General features: G+C 38.2%; 3 protein-coding genes and 1 non-coding gene across 5 annotated transcripts; 3 read left to right on the top strand and 1 right to left on the bottom strand.

The window, feature by feature from the left end:
• Positions 1-363: 363 nt before the first annotated feature.
• LOC119475266 lies at positions 364-2,334 on the bottom strand. The gene is made up of 2 exons (XM_037747782.1): positions 1,761-2,334; positions 364-1,703 (listed from the first exon to the last, which is right to left on the bottom strand). The coding sequence occupies exons 1-2, from the start codon at positions 2,030-2,032 to the stop codon at positions 872-874; spliced, it is 1,104 nt and encodes a 367-aa protein (XP_037603710.1). The 5' UTR covers positions 2,033-2,334; the 3' UTR covers positions 364-871.
• A 2,048-nt stretch (positions 2,335-4,382) lies between these two features.
• Positions 4,383-12,238, top strand: ddx52 (DEAD (Asp-Glu-Ala-Asp) box polypeptide 52). 2 transcript variants are annotated; one of them, XM_037747766.1, is made up of 16 exons: positions 4,383-4,578; positions 4,848-5,106; positions 5,878-5,996; positions 6,132-6,317; positions 6,412-6,555; positions 6,819-6,930; positions 7,017-7,089; positions 8,175-8,378; positions 8,465-8,555; positions 8,680-8,802; positions 8,901-9,051; positions 10,073-10,148; positions 10,330-10,401; positions 10,840-11,148; positions 11,380-11,470; positions 12,153-12,238. In XM_037747766.1, exons 1-15 carry the CDS (start codon positions 4,492-4,494, stop codon positions 11,414-11,416), a joined length of 2,043 nt encoding a protein of 680 aa, XP_037603694.1. In that variant the 5' UTR covers positions 4,383-4,491; the 3' UTR covers positions 11,417-11,470; positions 12,153-12,238. The 2 variants fall into 2 exon arrangements, with proteins under 2 accessions (XP_037603694.1, XP_037603693.1); XM_037747765.1 differs by having other exon boundaries at positions 11,380-11,487; positions 12,154-12,238.
• Positions 12,239-13,271: 1,033 nt separating this feature from the next.
• Positions 13,272-16,922, top strand: rpl23a (ribosomal protein L23a). Its single transcript, XM_037747803.1, has 5 exons — positions 13,272-13,389; positions 15,049-15,229; positions 15,513-15,689; positions 16,541-16,610; positions 16,860-16,922. Exons 1-5 carry the CDS (start codon positions 13,320-13,322, stop codon positions 16,872-16,874), a joined length of 513 nt encoding a protein of 170 aa, XP_037603731.1. The 5' UTR covers positions 13,272-13,319; the 3' UTR covers positions 16,875-16,922.
• Positions 15,278-15,349, top strand: LOC119476390. Its single transcript, XR_005204022.1, has one exon. It is a non-coding gene; the product is annotated as a small nucleolar RNA Z17 (small nucleolar RNA).
• Positions 16,923-20,580: the final 3,658 nt, after the last annotated feature.

The following is a 20,580-nucleotide window of genomic DNA, read 5'->3' as shown; positions in this document are numbered from 1 at the left end:
TTACTTTAAAGGGTCCTATAGATAGTTCAACAGTGGGTAATTGGCTGGGATGCATTACTGCCATTAACAACGCATAGTTTACTTCAGGCTCCATTTCAGTGTCATGTGATGTTTTGTGTGTGTCTGTGGTGCAATTACCCTCCCTTGGATGTCTGGCCTCCCCTAGTCATGCTTGATCCTGCTGGTCTCTGTCTTTCCGGCCTTTTCGATCAGGGCAATTTCTTGCCCAATGTCCTGTCTTTCCACAGACATAGCAAATGTCTCTGTCGTTGTAATGTCCACCTCGGCCTCTTCCCCTTCCCCTTCCCCGGCCTCTGCCACGTCCTCTGCCACCATCCCCCTGATACATCAACGGTTTTCCGATGTTCTTCTTTTTGTCCTTGTCCATCCTCCTGGCCCTCTCCTCTTCTCTGTCTTTCAATGTCCTTTCGGCGTGCACCATATGTTCTTTTACTACAGAAAACCTGCAGTTGTCCCATGTGATGCAGATGGTTTTCAGCAGTCTGTGCACATTTGATCTCAGTCCTTTGATGTACACATGCTTATATTGTTGTTCAAAAGGTGTATCGCTGGCCCCACCAAAGGCCTGTCCTGCAGGCAAATTCATGCCTGAGTTGTGCTGAAAAATGGGGAACAGTCTGTGGTGGTATTGCTCACATGTTTCGTCTTTTCCTTAGGTGCAGTCTGTGATGGCGGCCCAGTCCATTCGCCGGGTGTAGTGTGTTGAAACACGGCCCAACAGGGCCTTGGCTTCCACTCTGTATTCACTGCCATTAGTCCAGTCAAACATACGATGTGTCCCTTCGGCAGTTAAGGGGTTAAAGTTACCCTGGACCTCTCCCATTTCCTGGACCAGTTTGTACTGGAGAAGTCAAAGAAGCTCGGGGCCGGTTGGTCGGTACTGTTGGACCAATGATGTCAAATCTCTGACAAATTCAGATCCCCCAATGTCTCTTGGATGTTTTATACCGGCCATTACTTCTTTAATGTCCCTGAATGTCCAAAGCCTATAGACATACATGGTAGCAGGTTGACCTTCCCCTACATTTGGGTTAGGCACTTCAGTCATGGGCATGACCTCACATGTTTCGTCTTTTCCTTGGGTGCAGTTTGTAATGACGGCCCAGTCCATTCGCCGGGTGTAGTGTGTTGAAAAACGGCCCAACAGGGCCTCCACTGCCACTCTGTATTCACTGCCATTAGTCCAGTCAAACATACGATGTGTCCCTTCGGCAGTTAAGGGGTTACAGTCACCCTGGACATCTCCCATTTCCAGTCCCAGTTTGTACTGGAGAAGTCGAAGAAGCTCAGGGCCGTTTGGTCGGTACTGTTGGACCAAATATGTCACATCTCTGACAAATTCGGGTCCCCCAATGTTTCTTGGATGTTTTACACCGGCCATTACTTCTTTAATGTCCCTGAATGTCCATGGCCTATAGACATACATGGTAGCAGGTTGACCTTCCCCTACATTTGGGTTAGGCACTTCAATCATGGGCATGACCTGGCAGGTCATGCTAGAGGGAACAGGTTCAGGTGGAGGGAGGCGCACTGACTTGTGCACCACTTCGGGAGTGAGGATAGCTTCCTTCAGATTCAATACAGTAGGACTGTTGATCAGTTCAGTGGCAAAATGGTAAGTTGTTTTCCTGGGAGGGGAAATCTGAGGGTAGTGGACTTGGGTGAGGACGTCCAAGGCTTCGGCTGCTGGTCCATAAGCTTGCTCCGACTGGGTATGACTGAGGCTTAAGAGGGCCGGTGCCGCAGCTCCCTGGGTCTCATTTCCATCTCCAGTGGTCTCGGCAGGGTCTCCGTAGGGTGGTGGAGGTACCTTCGGTCGGTAGTTGACACCAGAGCCAGCAGGAGGTGCATGAGGGGGTGGCCTTCGTCCTCGGGAGGTCACTAATTCATCATCGCAGTGTTTATCTGAAAAACAAATAGACTCAGGGGAGTGAATTGGTCCAGTACCTTCCTTCGTTTTCTTTTTACCTCTGCTTTCTCTATCCCTCATCACATCCACTCTTTTTAACATCTCTCTATTCCACACTTTCCATTCCTCAATCCCATATTTCTTTAATTTACTTTCTTTACCACCCGCCTTCTCTTAAATTTTTTCTTTAAGATCAGTTAAGTCTTGTTTCTTAAGACTTCCATTAACAGGAAATCCCCATTGTTTCCATTGCTTTAAATGTTTTAGGACCCTGGGCCCTTAAATATTTTCCATCTGAGAAGCAGGTCCCTTTGCGTTGATCTTGCTTCCACTCTTTCCCATTTTAACCCCTGGTTAAAATTAAACTATTCCCAGAACAGTTATTATAAGCCCCCAGGACTTCACAAGATCTGTTTTACTTTTAACCCCTGGTTAAAATTACCCTGTCCCCAGAACAGTTATCACGAGCCCCGAGGACTTCACGCAGATCTATTTTACTTAACCCCTGGTTAAGTTAAACTGTCCCCAGAACAGTTATTATAAGCCCCCAGGACTTCAGAGTATTGTTTCAGAACTGAAATTGACCAACCTGATTCAGTTGTCTAGGAGGAAATATTTTGGATTCTTCTCCTATGCCCGTATTGAGTCGAGATCCTGTCACCCTGTGTCTCCACCAACTCTCACTGGCCTCTAAATATTCCAAACCGTCGAATTTACTTCACCAGGGTGGAGGTCTTTCAGTCAGGAGTCCCAGACTCCCCCGTGCACGGTATCAGATGAGTCTCTGTTGGTGAGGAGAAACAGGGGTATTTAGGTGCCCGGACAAGCCCCCAGAATGTTGGAGAAATTATTTAATAAACAGTCTCTGGTCATTCAATTGAGAAGCAATTACAATTTATTAAGCAAATGTATTTGGGTCGATACAGCAGACAAGTCAGTGTACAAAGATAGAGAGCTCCCTCACTACATCATTCTTTATAATCTTTATTTAGCCTTCTCTCCCCTTTGTGACCCACACCTTATCTTGATTTAGCCTTCACTCCCCTTTGTGACCCCCACCTTCCGCCCTGCTTCTGAGTGGAAGATTCATTAAAAGAGTTACTGGTGATAAGAAAGTTTTGGAAGAGTGCAGATGCAAATATGATAAGAAATGTATCTAAACTAGGACAGTCTCTGCTTTCCCAAAACATTCAGATAAATCTGAGTACACAAATGCTAATACAAAGGGACATGGTATTTTCTCTCACAATGGCCACCAAATTGACCTGCTGATAATGGTTTCTCTCATAGAAATTCATCCAGTTGGACGATTTGAGTGATCTTGGTATCAAATTATGTTTTATAGCATGCTGGATCTAATTTTGATAGTTTTAATCATTTTTAATTGCAATATGGCGGCCAGGGAATCAAGCATCAAGACCCAGCTGTTTAATTTTCCTGCCTGTGTGTCACAATGACCGTGCACAATATTGTGCACGGTCATTGTGACACACAGGGAGACAAAGCCATCAGCAACAATAGGAAGTCCCTGGATGCTGTGACCCCATGCTCTCATGAGGAAGCAGACACTAAAAGGTAAATGGACTTGCATTTATATAGCCCTTTTCTAGTCGTCTGACACTCAAAGCGCTTTACACTACATGTCAGCATTCACACACTGATGGCAGAGGCTGCTAAGGTGCCAACTTTTGCCATCAGGATCTAATCTAAATACTCATTCACATTTGCTCAGTGACCCCTCTGGAATCGTCATGCCAAATTTGGTGCTTGTATCACTATTTGCATAATTTTCCCACTATCCGCTCCACTAACACTGTTTATTTGGAAAATGCAAGACATTACTGGCATGTCATTTTTCACCCACTCAATATTGTAGGTGTTACCCGCAGCCAGCAGCCAGCAGCCAGCAGGGGGCGCCAGGATTCAGAGCGGAGGGGAGAAGCTGCTGGTGGATGAACCGGATGTTGACGAGTGATGCCTGGATGAGGACAGACTAGTGATGGGAATTACGGCTCTTTTTAGTGAGCCAGATCATTTGGCTCAGCTCACCAAGAAGAGCCGGCTCTTTCGGCTCCCATATGGCTCTTCATTTGACCACTTCTGCCTATTATAATTCAGCCAAATTTAGCGCTGTTTTGACCTATGATTACCGTAATTTTACATGCTGCTATGTTTCCGACTGTCACTCATCTTGTCTGCTATTCGCGCACCCACTCTCATCATACTTTCTCTCCTCCTCTCCCTCCTGCTGTGTACCTGTAGACCGCCAGCGCGCCGCGCACGCCCGCCCCTCCTTGCTTGATGGTATGATCCTTGTCTGTCATCACCTGATTGGTCGCACGGACGTCATGAACACAACATTAAATCACAGTCAGTGCATGGAGTGCCCTTTGCGCGGAAAATATCGTCCCATTATTCTGCCTTGAATTAATTAAAGAAAAAAAAAAAAACGGCTCTTGGACGTTGCCGGCTCTTATCGTTCACTTAAAAGAGTCGGCTCTTTGAGCCGGCTCGTTCGTGACCGACACATCACTAGGACACACCACGCTGCTGCTGCAGGAATGGACGCCTTCGACTTGTTTCGGAAACTCGGAGCTGGAGCTAAATTTGACCTGAAGAGGTTTGGTCAAGACGCCGCTCGGTTTAAGGTAAACTGAACATGTGTAGCTGATGACATACTGTCCGAAAAATAGTGACTGGTAACAGCTGGAGCCACGATTTAATATATTTGGGCTCAACCAGGTTTGTTCTAACGTCAACGTGTGCGTCAGTGTTGGTCTCTCAGGTCTTTTTTTTTACATTTTCGGGAGGTTTTGTGCTTTAATATTGCATTTAATTGGATGAATGGTGGGCCAATATGTCACACAAGTGATTATTATTATTATACACTGTTAGTGATTGTACTCGTATTTTACAGGTTGCCAGATCTCACGAAGGGGAAGCGCACTCAGATGCTCTCTCCGCGATCGATTACTTTGGAACAGGACCATCCAATGGATCCCAGAGCAGTTCTATAAGACTTGATGATGATGATGATGATGATGGAGGAGAGGAATGTGAGGTGGGATCTGAAAGTGGAGATTCTGGTGCAGGAGGCAAAAGGAAGCAAATGGATGAAGAGAAAGATGTGAGGACAAAAAAGAAAAAGAAGAAAAGCAACCAGATGGAGGTGGAAGGTAAAAGGATGAGGCTGTGTGCTGCTGATCACATTAGTGGTTGTTTTGAAATTTCCAGATATTTTTTATATGCATGACCTGTGTGATAGATATACAAAAACAGTTCAAGAATGTCATGCCAATTGTGTGTAATGTTTGTATAGTGTGGTGTAGAGAGACAGAGAGTTAGCCCGGTAAAGCAGTTCAAAAACATAAATGTAACTGCATTGTACCACTGAAAAAAATAGACTATTAATCAGTTATGTCGTTTAGTTAGCGAAAATGCCCCCGGGGCCCAGCTTGTGAGGATGATGGGTTTCGCTTAAAAAAAAATATTAACGATTAATTGATTAATCTAAAAATAATTGGTTGATTAATCAATAATGAAAATGATAATTACTTGCAGCCCTGTGATGTGCTATATATAACCACAAAGTAAGTGTTGGAGAAATAGAAAGTTGGCTGCTAAACATGATTTGAAATGACTACAGTGTGAATGTGTATCTGAAAAAACTTTTCTTTCACTTTTTCAATATTTGTGTTGTTAATATTACGATTCTAGGTTTGGAGTCACATGACGATATGTCGTTTGAAATTTTGTTTACAATATGAAATGATATAAATTTGTCAACTCAGAGATTTTGTTTATACAGAGGTAGCTGTAACATCTCTGTTTGTTATTAGTCCAATTTTGCAAATCAACAGTGCTATGTGATGAGATTTAAAACCAACTTGATGTTGCTGTTCATGTCAGAGACTCACTGCTGTTTGCTGTTTTTTGTCTGTCTGAAGCTGGTGGCGGAAGCGGCATCACCTGGACCTCCTCATCGGACAGAAAGATCCAAAACCTGCCGAGTGACGGGAAGGAGAAATCCTCGCTGAAGAGGCTGAAGCATCTTCATCAGGAAAAGGTCCTCATCCACAGGCACAACTCACAGCACAAGAAAAAGATGATGAGATTTTATGTGATTCTAACAAATGTAAAAATGATATTTGTACTCTGACTTTATCCTCTGTAAAATAATTTAATCGTTATTGGGTTTTAGGTGAATCGCATTCGCTCTCAACACCGTATAAATGTGCACGGCTGCGACATACCCGACCCTGTGTGCACATTTGAGGAGCTCCAGTCTGAGTATCGTCTCAACCCACATGTCCTTCAGAACCTCAAAGACGCAGGGCTCAACTCCCCGACGCCAGTACAGATGCAGGCGATACCGCTCATGATGCATGTGAGTGCAGACACACATACACATTCAGTGGTTGGTGAATAGCGTACAGACGTTGGTTATGTGAGGATTTCCGTGTGTCTGGTTTCTCGGTCAGGGTCGGGAGCTCCTGGCCTGCGCTCCCACAGGATCAGGAAAGACTTTGGCGTTCTGTCTCCCGCTGCTCGCCCACCTGCAGCAGCCAGCCAACCTGGGCTTCAGAGCTGTGGTCATCGCTCCGACCAGAGAACTGGCCAGCCAGGTACACAACACACAAAACGGCCTGTTTGCTATTATAACCGTTTTTTCTGTTTGAAGATTTTAGTTTCACTCTCCATTATCAAGCTCTCCAGTCCAGTTTTTCATATCATGATATACAGCAAATTTATTGATATCAAGGAAGGAGATGTGAAGACATTAGCTTCCAGGTTTTAATCCCTGTTGAATACAGTTGGAGTTTCAGCTACTGCTGAGGTTGTTTTTGGTTAAATGATCGCATTTACAGTTTTGCTGTATTATGTTTAGACCCACAGAGAGCTGCTCCGCCTGTCAGAGGGAGCAGGATTTAGAGTTCACATCATAGACAAAGCCTCTCTGGCAGCCAAGAAATATGGACCACAGTCAAGCAAAAAATACGGTAAGAAATAAAAAATGTTTTCACAGAAGAGGTAGAATATGAATTGCCCCTTTAGCTCACTGTTTACCTCCTACATTTCTGTGTAGATATACTCGTCAGTACTCCAAACAGACTCGTCTTCCTTCTCAAGCAGGATCCTCCAGCTCTCGACCTCAGCAGGTAACACTGAATTTGTTTCTCTCTGAAATTGTTTGTTTTTTCTTAAAGGGGCCTCGTGATGGTTTCTTGTAATCTAACAAAAGTCACACTTATATTCAGTGTTACTCACCAAAACTAATTTTGTGAATCCTTAAAGTGGAAATGAAATGGTCAACCGAGTTAAGCTGGATTACTAAATGGATTTCCTTCAGTGCCACTAGCCAGTAGTACTGCGGTAGTTTATGAAATGGACTGTTTTGTCCTTGGTTTTAACATTGTAAAACTCATCTTTACTTCCAGGAGCAATACAACAGTGTCCCCTCTTTTGTTTTCTTCTGTCTTGTGTCTCCTCAATCTCCGTCTCTCATGGTCTCTACCATTGTATCTCGTGACGTCACAGTCTAGAGTACTGCAACATGGTGGCACTCTTGCCACGAAAGATAAAACGGATCTTCTTTTTTTATTTAAATGCTGACATTTTGTCATGTTTGTTATGTAATTGTTCATTAGAGTAGAAATCCATTAAGTAAACCAGCTTAACTTGGCTTTCATTTCCACTTTAATGTCTAACAAACATGTTAGATGCATTTCCTTCCTCACCAAAGATATTGCAAAACCTACATTTGAAATCCTACATTGTAATTCATGGTTACGAGCTTGCAGTCTTCTCCTTCACTGCCTTTTGTGGCGCACTGCAGCATATTTTGGCGCAATGCTGGTACCTGTAGATCAGTGGAATAGTGTGAAACTGTTGGCAGGAATGCGTATCGTCACCTGCATGCCCGTGCACGAGAGAAATAATACAGGTGGACCCACTCGTAAATACACTGTTCCTTTAATGGTAGAGTCCTGAAGCCTTACCACGCAGCAAATTCAATTTAGTAAGTCTCTCTAATTTATTGTGTGGATTATTTTTTCTCATACAACAACAGAGAGACAACAATACTTTTTATTCATCACAAAGCTACCTCATGTTACTCTTAGCTACAGTGATGGAGGAAGCAACGCTTTAATCTGACTTGTTTCCTGTCTCTGTCTCCACTGTCAACTGTCAAAAAAATATTGAATAAAATGTGAGATTGATTGTTGTATTTATTGGTGTTCAGTGTGGAGTGGCTGGTTGTCGACGAGTCCGATAAGCTGTTTGAGGGTGGTAAGACAGGCTTCAGGGAGCAGCTCGCCGCAGTGTTTCTGGCCTGCTCAGGTTCAAAGGTACGCAGGGCTTTCTTCAGCGCCACCTGCACGCCAGATGTAGAGCAGTGGTGCCGTCTGAACCTCGACAACCTGGTGTCTGTCAACATTGGACACAGGTAATAATCTACTTGAACGCCTTACATTTAATGGAGTTATATAATCTTTTTCTCACATTAGAAAAATTCATTTATCATCTTCTCAGAAATACGGCAGTTGAGACGGTGGAACAGCAGCTGCTGTTTGTTGGGACGGAGAACGGCAAACTGGTGGCCATGAGGGACATCATCAAAAAGGTAAGGACACTCCAGAGAGGTTTCTTTTCAAGCTTGTAAATAATTGAGTTTGTTTAATTTATACAGGTTGTATTTCTGTCCAATCTGGGATTAAATGAAAAGATGTCCTCCTTGCCATTTTCAGGGTTTCCTGCCTCCCATGCTGGTGTTTGTGCAGTCTATAGACCGAGCACGGGAGCTTTTCCATGAGTTAGTGTACGAAGGCATCAATGTAGACGTGATCCACGCAGACCGCACACAGCAGCAGGTACACACAAACACTTGATACACTGTGTTATGGGTCCTTTCTCTGTCACTATAGTGCAACTGTATTGACCCTCCTCCTCTGTGTCTTTTCTGTTTCAGAGAGACAACGTTGTGAACAGTTTCCGGTCTGGTAAAATTTGGGTGTTGATCTGCACGGCTCTGCTCGCCAGAGGAATGGACTTCAAAGGAGTCAACCTCGTGCTGAACTACGACTTCCCCACCAGCTCTGTGGAATACATCCACCGAATTGGTTAGCTTTTATGTATAATTAATAGGGCTGTCAATTGATTAAAATATTTAATTGCGATTAATCTTATGATTGTCCATAATTCATCACGATTATTTTTTTATTGTTCAATATGTACCATAAAGTGAGATTTGTTAAGTATTTAATACTCTTATCAACATTGGAGTGGACAAATATGGTGCTTTATGCACATAAATGTATGTTTATTATTGAAAATCAAAACAATGACAATACTGTCCAGAAACCCTCACATGAAATAGCATTTAGCATAACAAATATGCTCAAATTATGGCAAAGTCAAACCCAACAGGCAACAACAGCTGTCAGTGTGTCAGTGTGCTGACTTGACTATGACTTGCCCCAAAACTGCATGTGATTATCAATAAGTGGGCACGTCTGTAAAGGGGAGACTTGTGGGTACTCATAGAACCCATTTTCATTCACATATCTTGAGGTCAGAGGTCAAGGGACCCCTTTGAATATGGCCATGGCAGTTTTTCCTCGCCAACATCTAGTATAAGTTTGGAGCATTATTTAGCAACACGCTAGTATGACATGGTTGGTACCAATTGATTCCTTCGGTTTTCTAGTTTCATATGATACCAGTATCTTCACTAGCTTTAAAACTGAGCCTGCTACAACCTAAAAAATAGTAAGTTGCGTTAACACGTTATTATCATGTTAACTTTGACAGCCCTAATAATCAATAATTTTACAATAAGATCATCCTATATTGGACTGAAACTGATTAGTTAGTGGACAAAAAATATATTGGTGATTATTTTGATGATGATTAATCATTATTTATTATGTAAAAAGACCAAACATTTGCTTGTCTCAGCTTCACAAACCTGAAGATTTGCTTGTTTTGTTCATTTTATTTAATTGTAAATGAAATACTTTTTGGGGTTTTGACTAAATTTGGTGGACTCTGGCAACTTGTTAGTTTGCAGCCTTAAACCTGTGTTGTCTCCTTGTCTGCTCATCGGTTCCCTCATATATCGTTCTGTTTGCTGCTCCTCAGGTCGGACTGGTAGAGCTGGACATCAAGGGAAGGCCATCACCTTCTTCACAGAAAATGACAAGCCACTGCTGCGCAGGTACGTGGATACGCAGTGTAAACTGACTTCCTTTGCATCCAACCCCAGTAGGGAACAGGTGCAGGACAATAGCAGCATACAAAGGAAAAACAGACAGTATTGCAAGCTTCCCCAATTTGAAGTGTTCTACAATTTACACATTTCTCTGAATATATTTATCTTCTGCGTCTATTTCTAACAGCATCGCTAATGTCATCAAACAAGCTGGCTGTCCTGTACCCGACTACATGATTGGCTTCAAGAAGATACACAGGTAAAGGAGATGGATGATGATAATGAAGTTCCACAATAACCAATACATTTAAAGACAGTAACTACGATTACATGCACTAAATATTCTGTTTTTTTCCCTTATTCCGAAAAAGACAATATTGCTGCTAAGCTGTTTACATGGTTAATGAAAAAGAATATTACACTAATATTCCTGTTCGCATGTAGCCGTGCATACTCCGATTAACCCACGTCTTAATCGGAAAATTCTCCTTTCAGAAAAAAGCCTAATATAGAATATCCAAACGGAATATGCTGTATCATGACTCATATCAAATTCAGAATATTGTCATATTTATTAGGAATAATAGTGGAATATTAGTGTGCATGTAAATGTAGTAATTTTCACTGTATTTCCTGCTAAATTGATCAGTTTTGGTAATATGGTTGTAATAGTTCATCTGTATTTGTCTGTGTTTAGCAAAGTGAAGCGGAGACTTGAGAAGAGACCTCCTAAGAGAAGCACCATTTGCACAACTCCTCGCTTCTTAATGAAGAAAAAAGGCAAAGCACCAAATAACGGACAGGAGGGAGAGAAGCAGGCAACGGGCGGAGAGCAGAAAGGAGAAAGCGGATCTCAAACAGCAGTGCAGCAGCAGAAAAGGGAAAAGAAGACGAAAGGACAGGAGCTGAAGAGAAGAAATAAAACACAGAAAGAAGGGGGAAGAGAAAAGCCCAAGAAGACGTCTCAGACGACGGGATCAAACTCCTCTGGAGCCAAGTTAAAAAAGTAAGGAAGGTGTGTTTGTGGGGAGACTTTCCTGTACAGTTAATATCCAAAAACTCATGTATTCATGTATGATAATGCAATAAACGGTCTGTAAACCAAAACCAAACAAATGTTGCTAATATACATAAGGTCTCATTGTCTAACTAGATCAGTTTTATGCCATAACAGCTGACTTTTTATGAGATATGACATGACACAATTTTCTTTATTTTTTTCAACTCTGTCCACCAGGAAAAAGGGGAAGAAAAATAAGCCACAAGAGGAATAGAGGAGAGCGGTACAAGACTGATATGAAGATGGACGTGGAATATATATATATATATATATATATATATATATATATATATATATATATATATATATATATATATATATATATATATATTTATATATTTATATATATATATATATATATATTTATATATATATTTATATATTTATATATATATATATATATATATTTATATATATATATATATATATTTATATATTTATATATATATATTTATATATATTTATATATTTATATATATATATATATATATTTATATATATATATTTATATATATTTATATATATATATATATATTTATATTTATATATATATATATTTATATTTATATATATATATATATATATATATATATATATATATATATATATATTTATATATATATATATATATATATTTATATATATATATATATATATATATATTTATATATATATATATATTTATTTATTTATATATATATTTTTATTTATATATATATATATATTTATATATATATATATATATATATATTTATATATATATATATATATATATATTTATATATTTATATATTTCTATATTTATATTTATATATTTATATTTATATATATATATTTATATTTATATATTTATATATATATATATATATATATATATATTTATATTTATATTTATATATATATATATATATATATATATATATATATATTTATATATATATATATATTTTTTTTTTACATCTTGCTTTCTGATTTCTGCTAATTTTCACATTTGTGATTTGTATTATCAGAGTATAAAATAAACAGCTTGTGTATATATATTTGTGTTATTTTGTTTCCATTTCGGTTACATTTGCTCACCTGCTACTTGTGACATTGACTGAATATTTTAACATTCGTCAAGAGAAATAAAGGCTTAAATAAGTGATTGAATGATTACATTCAACTAATAAGCTAGACTCTTTTTCAAGGGCAATACATTTCAAATTTATTTTTTTTGTAATTTAAATAAAAATGTAGTTGTAAGAGATGCAGATACAATTTCCCCATCCCATACCCATCAATTACTTAACCACAATATCACCTTCCACACCCCAATTGACCTGATAAGAGTAATATTCAGACTATTGAAAGGTCAATTCTACTTCATATGTTGGCTAAATGAAAGTTACTTGGATGATTTTGCAGCTTACTGATACAGTTTATTCATACCTACATTATATCTGTCATATGGATTAAGAAAATGCCCGTAATGATTTCTTTTTAGTTTGTTTTTTTTAGCTTTTTTCTTATTGCAAAATGGTACCTTGTTATGACAAACTTGGGTGTGGGGAAAGTAAAACAAGTTTTAACTCGGCAGCAGAAACAGGACTCAATTTTAAACTACTTATATTTAATGTTAATCATTATAGTATAGCCATATAATCCTGTTTAAAGCTCATGATGGTTCACTCTTTTAAAAGGGTAAAAACAAACAAAGCCAAAACAATACATTGTGTGCATATAATGTACTACAGTGCCATATCTAACAAATACAGTATAAGCTTTCACAGCCTTCTTGTTGTACCATAACAAATATTCAATTGGCTCTTGGAAAAAGTATTCAAAGCAATTTCCAACCAAAACAGTTTCCCAAAAAAACTGTTTGTTCAAAGAAAGTACCTTTTTATCATTGCCTTTTAAAACAAAGGAAAATGTATTTACAAAATGGTCACCCCACCACCGAAAACAAAAGATTATCACTCCAAATTTGATTGATCTACAAATAGTTAATATATTTATCTATTTTTAATACATATGGCAATAAACTAAAACTGGGCCTCATTCTGGGTTAGGGTGGATACATAGGAGTTCAGCTTTCCAAACTATCGCGATACTTCTGCTGTGAGATCTCGCCCATGCATTATACTGCAGGAAACCCCAATCTTTCTTCCTTTCTCAACATGGCACCGAAGGTGAAGAAGGAAGGTTCGTCAATCTAATGATTTTCAATGAATAATTTGTACAATTTTACACTTTATATCGCACATTTGGTCCGTCAGGTGTGTCCGAAATGGAAGGATGAACTGGTAGTGGTTTAAATAATGTCAGGATATTGCTGTCAACTGTGTAACTATGTAGATAACGTAGATACTGCATCTCCCCGGCATGTATCCTAGAACGTGATGCTAAGCTAATATTAGCATGGTAGCCCTGACGCCGCTCACACACGTTGTCTATTTACAGCCATTACTCTGTCCTGGTTACTCTTTACAGTCTATATTATGGACACGTCTTAGCTAGTTAACGTTAATATGGCTCAGTACCCACAGTTGTTATGCGATATGCTTGTGTGTTTAGTGATGTTAGCACTTGCTGCACCTTAGTGGTGACTATAACGTTGATCATTAGCTACACGTGATAGTTAGCAGTTTAAGAAGCTGTTGTGTTACAAGAAAACTTCATATATAATGTCTTAAACTTTTGTAGATCATAGTTGTTTTGTAACGTAAAATCCTGCAGGGTGTTTGACGTTTCCCTAATCATGTATGTCAGTGGAGGAAGAGTGTAATATGTGATCTTTGGTAGAATATATGCAGGTTGGGTATGTTCACGCACTGAAGGAGGGTTGAAATGGCCAATGTGTAGATAACAGTGAGGTAACAGTGAGATCAGACTGTCACTATATATGGAAACGAATCTGTAATAAATTGGTGACGGAGTTAATTTTTAAAACTGCCACTTGTCCTGGAAAGTGTGCTTTAGAGGTTTAATGACACCACTCATCCATTTAAGGCAGACATGATGTCATCTGTAGCTTCATACTGAAGTGAAGATTGTTTTACGATACAACTTTATTGTCAGTTTGCACTGAAATTCATTTTGCATCCATAGGCAGCTCAGTTTGAGAAAAAGTACACATACAATACACACTGTTACCATAGACAGATAGACAGACAAGTAAGACCCATCAGACAAAAAACAAAACGCATCCCAATTATTCATACATAACCCAATTACAAAAATTACCATCTGTCCTCTGGATTTACATATCTTTAGCAGCACATTAACTATTTAGCGACAAGATGTACCGATGGACAAAAGTGTTCTTTAGCCTGATGCGGTTAAATGGAGGAACTCTAAATCGCCTCTTGGAGGGCAGAAGTTGATATTCCCCATTTAAAACATGTAAGGGATCAGAAGAGATGCTGTTGGCAAGTCTGAGCATACTCTTGTTGTGAGCTGCTTGAAAGGAGGGTGTCACAGGTTGGCCAATGATCTTTGCGCAGATTTTGATTTGGCTATAAAGTTTAGTTTTAAGTTTTACAAATATACTACTGAGCCAGGCTGTACTGCAGTACAACAGGACACTCTGAATCATTGAACTGAAAAATATAAAAATAATCTTTAATTTCTTGGCTTGTAAATGTAGCTTTACCTGATCACACTGAAATGGATTAGCAAACTCTGATCAGCTATAAACCTTAGGACTCATTTTAATGGAATAGACTGTTGAAATAGAGATGGTATGAGATTTGATGTATCCCGAATTGACCAAATGTCTTGTGGTTTATTTATGAAATTACAAACTGAATGAGCATGAACAGCTGTCCAAAAGACTAATAAAATGTTATTTCCCTATTTAAGCTGTCCCGGCCAAGACTGAGGCCAAGTCAAAGGCTTTGAAGGCCAAAAAGGCTGTGCTCAAGGGCGTCCACAGCCAGAGGAAGAAGAAAATCAGGACTTCTCCCACCTTCCGTCGCCCTAAAACCCTCCGTCTGCGCAGGCAGCCCAAGTATCCCCGCAAGAGTGCTCCTCGCAGGAACAAGTGAGTTACAGTGACTGCTTGCTGCTGAAAAATGGAGCAATTAAACTTGGTGCATATGATGGTAAATGCGATCAAAGTATGAAAAAACATGATTCCAGCTTTATAAACTACTGATGCACCCAACTAAAACATTTTTATATGAGATCAATAAGCAAAGGCACGTGTGTATGTTATGTAATATAATATACTTGTAGATATTAACAGCTCTGTTTTGTAGACTGTGTGGACCAGAAAAGTGTGATGGCTTTGGGGTTTAATGGCCTAATGTGTGTATCTCCTGCAGGTTGGATCACTATGCCATCATCAAGTTCCCCTTGACAACAGAGTCCGCCATGAAGAAGATTGAGGACAACAACACACTTGTGTTCATTGTGGACGTCAAGGCAAATAAACACCAGATTAAACACGCGGTCAAGAAGCTGTACGACATCGACGTCGCCAAAGTCAACACACTCATCAGGTAGGAGTCATAAGCCAGGCTGAGATGCATGGCTGTTTCATGTTGTCTGGCTGGAAACTGCATTACTGGACTGATGACACAATTGTGCACTTCTTTTTAATATAAAGTTCATAATTCAAGCCAGAACAGTGGTATTACAGATGAGACGGTATGAAAATTGCATATCGCAACTATAGTGACCAAAATGATCCCGGTTATCAGTGTTATCGCGGTATTGTTACAATGTGCTGAAATGTTCAAAAAACACTGATGTAGTTTTATTATTTAACATTTCTCTCTCGCACACAGTCTATCTTCTGTGTTGCATTTAAATACAGAGGGAGCCTGGGCGTTGTTGTTGCTAACTTCGGGGCGAACCACTTTTAATCAGCAGCTGGCAAGCAAGACATTGGAGCTCGGGTCTTGAGTTGTAGCATTTATTCACCGACAAATAGCCTAAACTGTACACACACTGCAACGTTCACAGCTATAATGTTATTGCTGTTAATTTTAGAACTTCATACTCAGTCACACACACAGTCGCTCTCTCTAACGTTCCACTGGGCTTGCAATACACAGGCAACCGCGGTTTTAATGATAATTAAAATTTTAAATGGTAATACTAACAGTCATGGATGCAATGGTTAACAGTTTCACAATAAACCACGGTAAAATTTCCAAGTGTTATATTGGCTCACTGTAATCATATCTACGACATTACATGTGGTGTTGTGGTGACATTACATTGAACATATTAGTTAGCATTTTAGTTCAAAATGTGGTCTACGTAGGTTCTCAAACAGCTAGTTTCCCATTGTAAATATAAACTTGATAGTATAGATTTTACTTACCATCTTCCTTTCATTGTTCAGGCCTGACGGTGAGAAGAAGGCGTACGTTCGTCTCGCACCAGATTACGATGCGTTGGATGTTGCAAACAAGGTAAGTCTTCAATCATCAAGTCATCATTCAACAGGGTAAAAGGGGTGTTTTGAGATTTGAAAGCTAGTTCAACATAATTGTTGTATTTGCTTTCAGAAGTTGTCAATCTTGTGCAAGTGATGTAAACTTTTTTATGTCTGAATGTCAATGATGCATTCAAAGGAACCACTGATGCCAGATTGCTCAGGTACAGATGTATTAACTCTGTTGATGAACATTGTGTAATTCACGTCTGTTTCTTCTCTACAGATTGGCATCATCTAAACTGGCTTAAGAGACTTGTGGAAAAATAAATATTTGTATAAACTACAACTGATTCAGTGTCGGTGTGTTATTGAGTTGTCTTCGCACATGGATATACATACATACATACATACATACATACTGTAAATGCTTTTGCTTTTATCACCACCACTGAGTTATTTACAGTTTATGTTTTTCAGGACATGTAAGATTTGTCAGCTGGGAATTCAGTTTGATATTTTTTAAAGGAGTAGGGAAGCCTATTTGGTCTCGAGTGAATTGTGACATTTTCTTTAAGAACCTTTTCATTAACAAAGCACAGTTAATTCAGAGGAGTATATGTTTGGTCTGAAAGCATCCTTCCTTTTTTCCTTAACACCATTATTGGGGCTTGTTTGTTTAACTGGAATCTTAAACTATAGTACAAGTACTGTTAATGCTAACCGGTAACTAACTGGTACATTAGACTTACTAGAAAAGCATGCTTAGATTGATTGATATGGAACACATGTCGATACCAAGTTTATTAATTCCTACATTCACAGGATGAATAATGGCAAGTGCAGACCACTTAGCTGAATGTTGCAAATATCTGGTGTGAAAGCCTGGAGGAAATGCAGGAGTTCATAAAGTTTAATTTTATTATAGATAATCCTGGTGTTATTTGGTTATTTTTTTGGATTCAATCGACGCTGGAATTGTGGAACACAGTTCCTTGCCTTAAATATTGATGAGATTATTCATATTGTGATATTTACTGATAACATGAAAATATACCCATTAATAGTATGATACGCTTCAAACACCCAGTCGTTATAATATCTAGCCTAAGTGTTGAATAATGATTAAATCAGATAATAAACAGAGCCTTGTACTGAACGCTACAACTGACTGTATTGCATCTCTATCGGGTAAAGTAATATTTGTCAGCTGTATATACATTTATATCATTGTTAATCTCTACATTAATAATTAAAATAGCTCCACAGTATTATTGGCTAAACCTGCAGTTCATGCAGAAAATACTGCATTACACACTTGAGAAAAATAATTGTTTCATGTAACATTTACATGAATTTCACATCATGGGGTCGATATTAAGTTAAGATCGGTGAAAATATAAGTTAAACAATTAAGCAAAAAACATTAAATTGGCAAGACAGTTCTTTTCTAAATAAAAAAGTAAAAAATATAAATAAAAGTCAGTATAGTATGCCATAAAATGTTAAATTATAAAAAAGTCATATGACATAAAAATGTCATGAATATTAAAAAAAGTGATAGTAAAGTGTGAAGTAAAAAGTGATTGTATTGTATGCCATGAAAATAATTCCTAGTATAGTTTGTCATATAAATGTGAAAAATATAAAAACTCACATAACAGTGCTATAAAAATGTCATAAAAAATTTAGTAGTATAAAAAATTCAAGGGTTCAATTTTCCATCTAAAAAATGAAAAATATAAATTTTTGTTCATCAGATCATGGATAATTACGAATTTGGAGTGTTTTTTCTAATAAATATTTTCATATAGTATAATATTAGAAAATATTTTTTATTTCTATTGGTGTTGGGCTACCTGAGAGGGCGGCCCGACTCAACTTATGTCTGATTGGCTGGCCGCGCCTCTTAACGATTACATCCGGTCATGGCCGCGCGCAGATGCCACTGCTGCAGGTGAGTCTCACCGGTTTTTCTTCTAAATGCACATTTGTTAGAGGCGCCAACTCACGGGGAAGACCATGTCTATGTAAATATGGTGGTTTGCATTTAAACATTTTAACTATAAAACATGCTCATAAGTGTGGCTATAGACATTTGTGTGTATGTTTAGTAAATTGACATTTTTCTCTCATGATGGATGAGGAACAGTCTGTTGACGAGAGTCTGAAAGTTAAGTGGGCTGAATCAACTATTCGAGAAGACGAGGTTGAGGAAAAGACTAGTGAATTTGCCTCTCTCTGAATCAGCTTAAGGTGTCAAACAACAAACATACCAATGTTATGGGATTAGATTTGTTTTATTTAAAAAAAAAAAAAAAAAAAAATACATTTGATTGAAAGTGAATGAAAATAACTTAAAACCAAAATAATGAGCCCAAAGGCAAAACTTAGGATACAACTATTCAACACTTGATCAAATCAATTTGTCTTTACCAGATCATGATTGATCTTCTGCTGCCCATTTTTTTCAATTTTATTGCTGAATTTTTCAGCTTCACTGAATTCCACTTGTTGCTCATCCAGACCACTGAACTGAAAAATTCAGCAGTGAAACTGAAAAAAATGAGATCTTGAACAGTGAAAGCAAAGAGTCAAATTATAATTGAATGTCTTGTATAGTTTGTGTCAAGTTTGTCTTTGAGGTAATTATTTTTGGTTTCACATTACTTTTATTCACTTTAAACAAATGCATTTGTTTGATTATTGCGAGATTTTGTTCAATTATTATGAAATTGAATGAAATCTAATCCCATAAAATGTTGGGCTCTTTTTTAATTGAACTTTCTTGTCACTGGGTCCACTGTTGAATGATAACCCTTACTGCAAGCTGTTGCAGTTGTTCATTACTTGAATATGCTGTTGAACATACGGTCAACTACTGCATATTGGGTGTAAGCAAATGTTCAGAATTAAACAAGTTTACTTACATGGCATGCCCTTTGTGTGTGACACAAAATTATTTGCCATATGAATTCCTACTAGAATGGTATTCATTTCCCCGAATCATCTTCAGGAAAAAATGATCCTAGACCATGGAGTTACAATGGGAATAAGATTATCTCAGCCTTCTACTATACTATGATTTTTTTCGACTCACTATACAATGATTTTTTTATGACTTTTTTTCAACTTACTATACGACTTTTCGACATACTAAGACTTTTTTTTCGACACACAATGCTATGACTTTTTTTCGAAATACTATGACTTTTTCATGACTTATGCCGAAAAAAGTTACCATGTATACCATGTCTAAAAAGTCATTGTATAATATGTCAAAAAAGTCATAGTATAGTATGTTATTAAAAAGTCATAAAAAAGTCATAGTATGGTACGTCGAAAGAATTGTATACTATGCTAGAAAAAGTTATAAAAAAGTCATAGTATACTATGTCTAAAAAGTCATACTATAGTTTGTCAAAAAAAGTCATAAAAACATCACAGTATAGTATGTCAAAAAGTCATAGTAAGGTTCGCTGAAAATAGTTGAAAAAAAAAAAATCATAGCATAGTATATTGAAAAAAAAAAGGTCAGACTATCACTGTAAAGTTGATTAGCTAGAAGGTAAATGCATACTGTGAGTCAGGAGGAATTTGTTCTATAACCTTAAAAGTCTAAATGTTTCTGTGTAGATGCTCCACCAGCAGCTTAGTTATGTATGATCTGAGCTGTTGAATTAAAACCCATCTTTTCCCTCACGTCTCCTGTGATGCTGCTCTGGTCATCCTGCTCCCTGGTTGTGAAGCCACTCCTGCAGAGCCTTACAGCTCAGTTCAAGACATTCTTGCAGCAGTCCTCTGAAACAAACGCTCAGCATTTCCAACTGTCTTTACAAACGTCTTTCAGTACAAGTTTGTCCATCATTTAGCTGGTAACCAATGTATTGTAGTTACAGTTGCAAAGGTGACCCATCCTTTGTCCTTTATACTTCTTTTAATGAGGCAGATACTGATACCAGTAGCTACAGCCTCTGTAAGACACTCCGCAGCAGATGTTAGATTTG

This window comes from Sebastes umbrosus, chromosome 17 (assembly GCF_015220745.1).
Source record: "Sebastes umbrosus isolate fSebUmb1 chromosome 17, fSebUmb1.pri, whole genome shotgun sequence".
NCBI classification, from domain to species: domain Eukaryota; kingdom Metazoa; phylum Chordata; class Actinopteri; order Perciformes; family Sebastidae; genus Sebastes; species Sebastes umbrosus.
The sequence above is the reverse complement of the archived record's forward strand: the minus strand, read 5'-3'. Positions and strand labels throughout refer to the sequence as shown.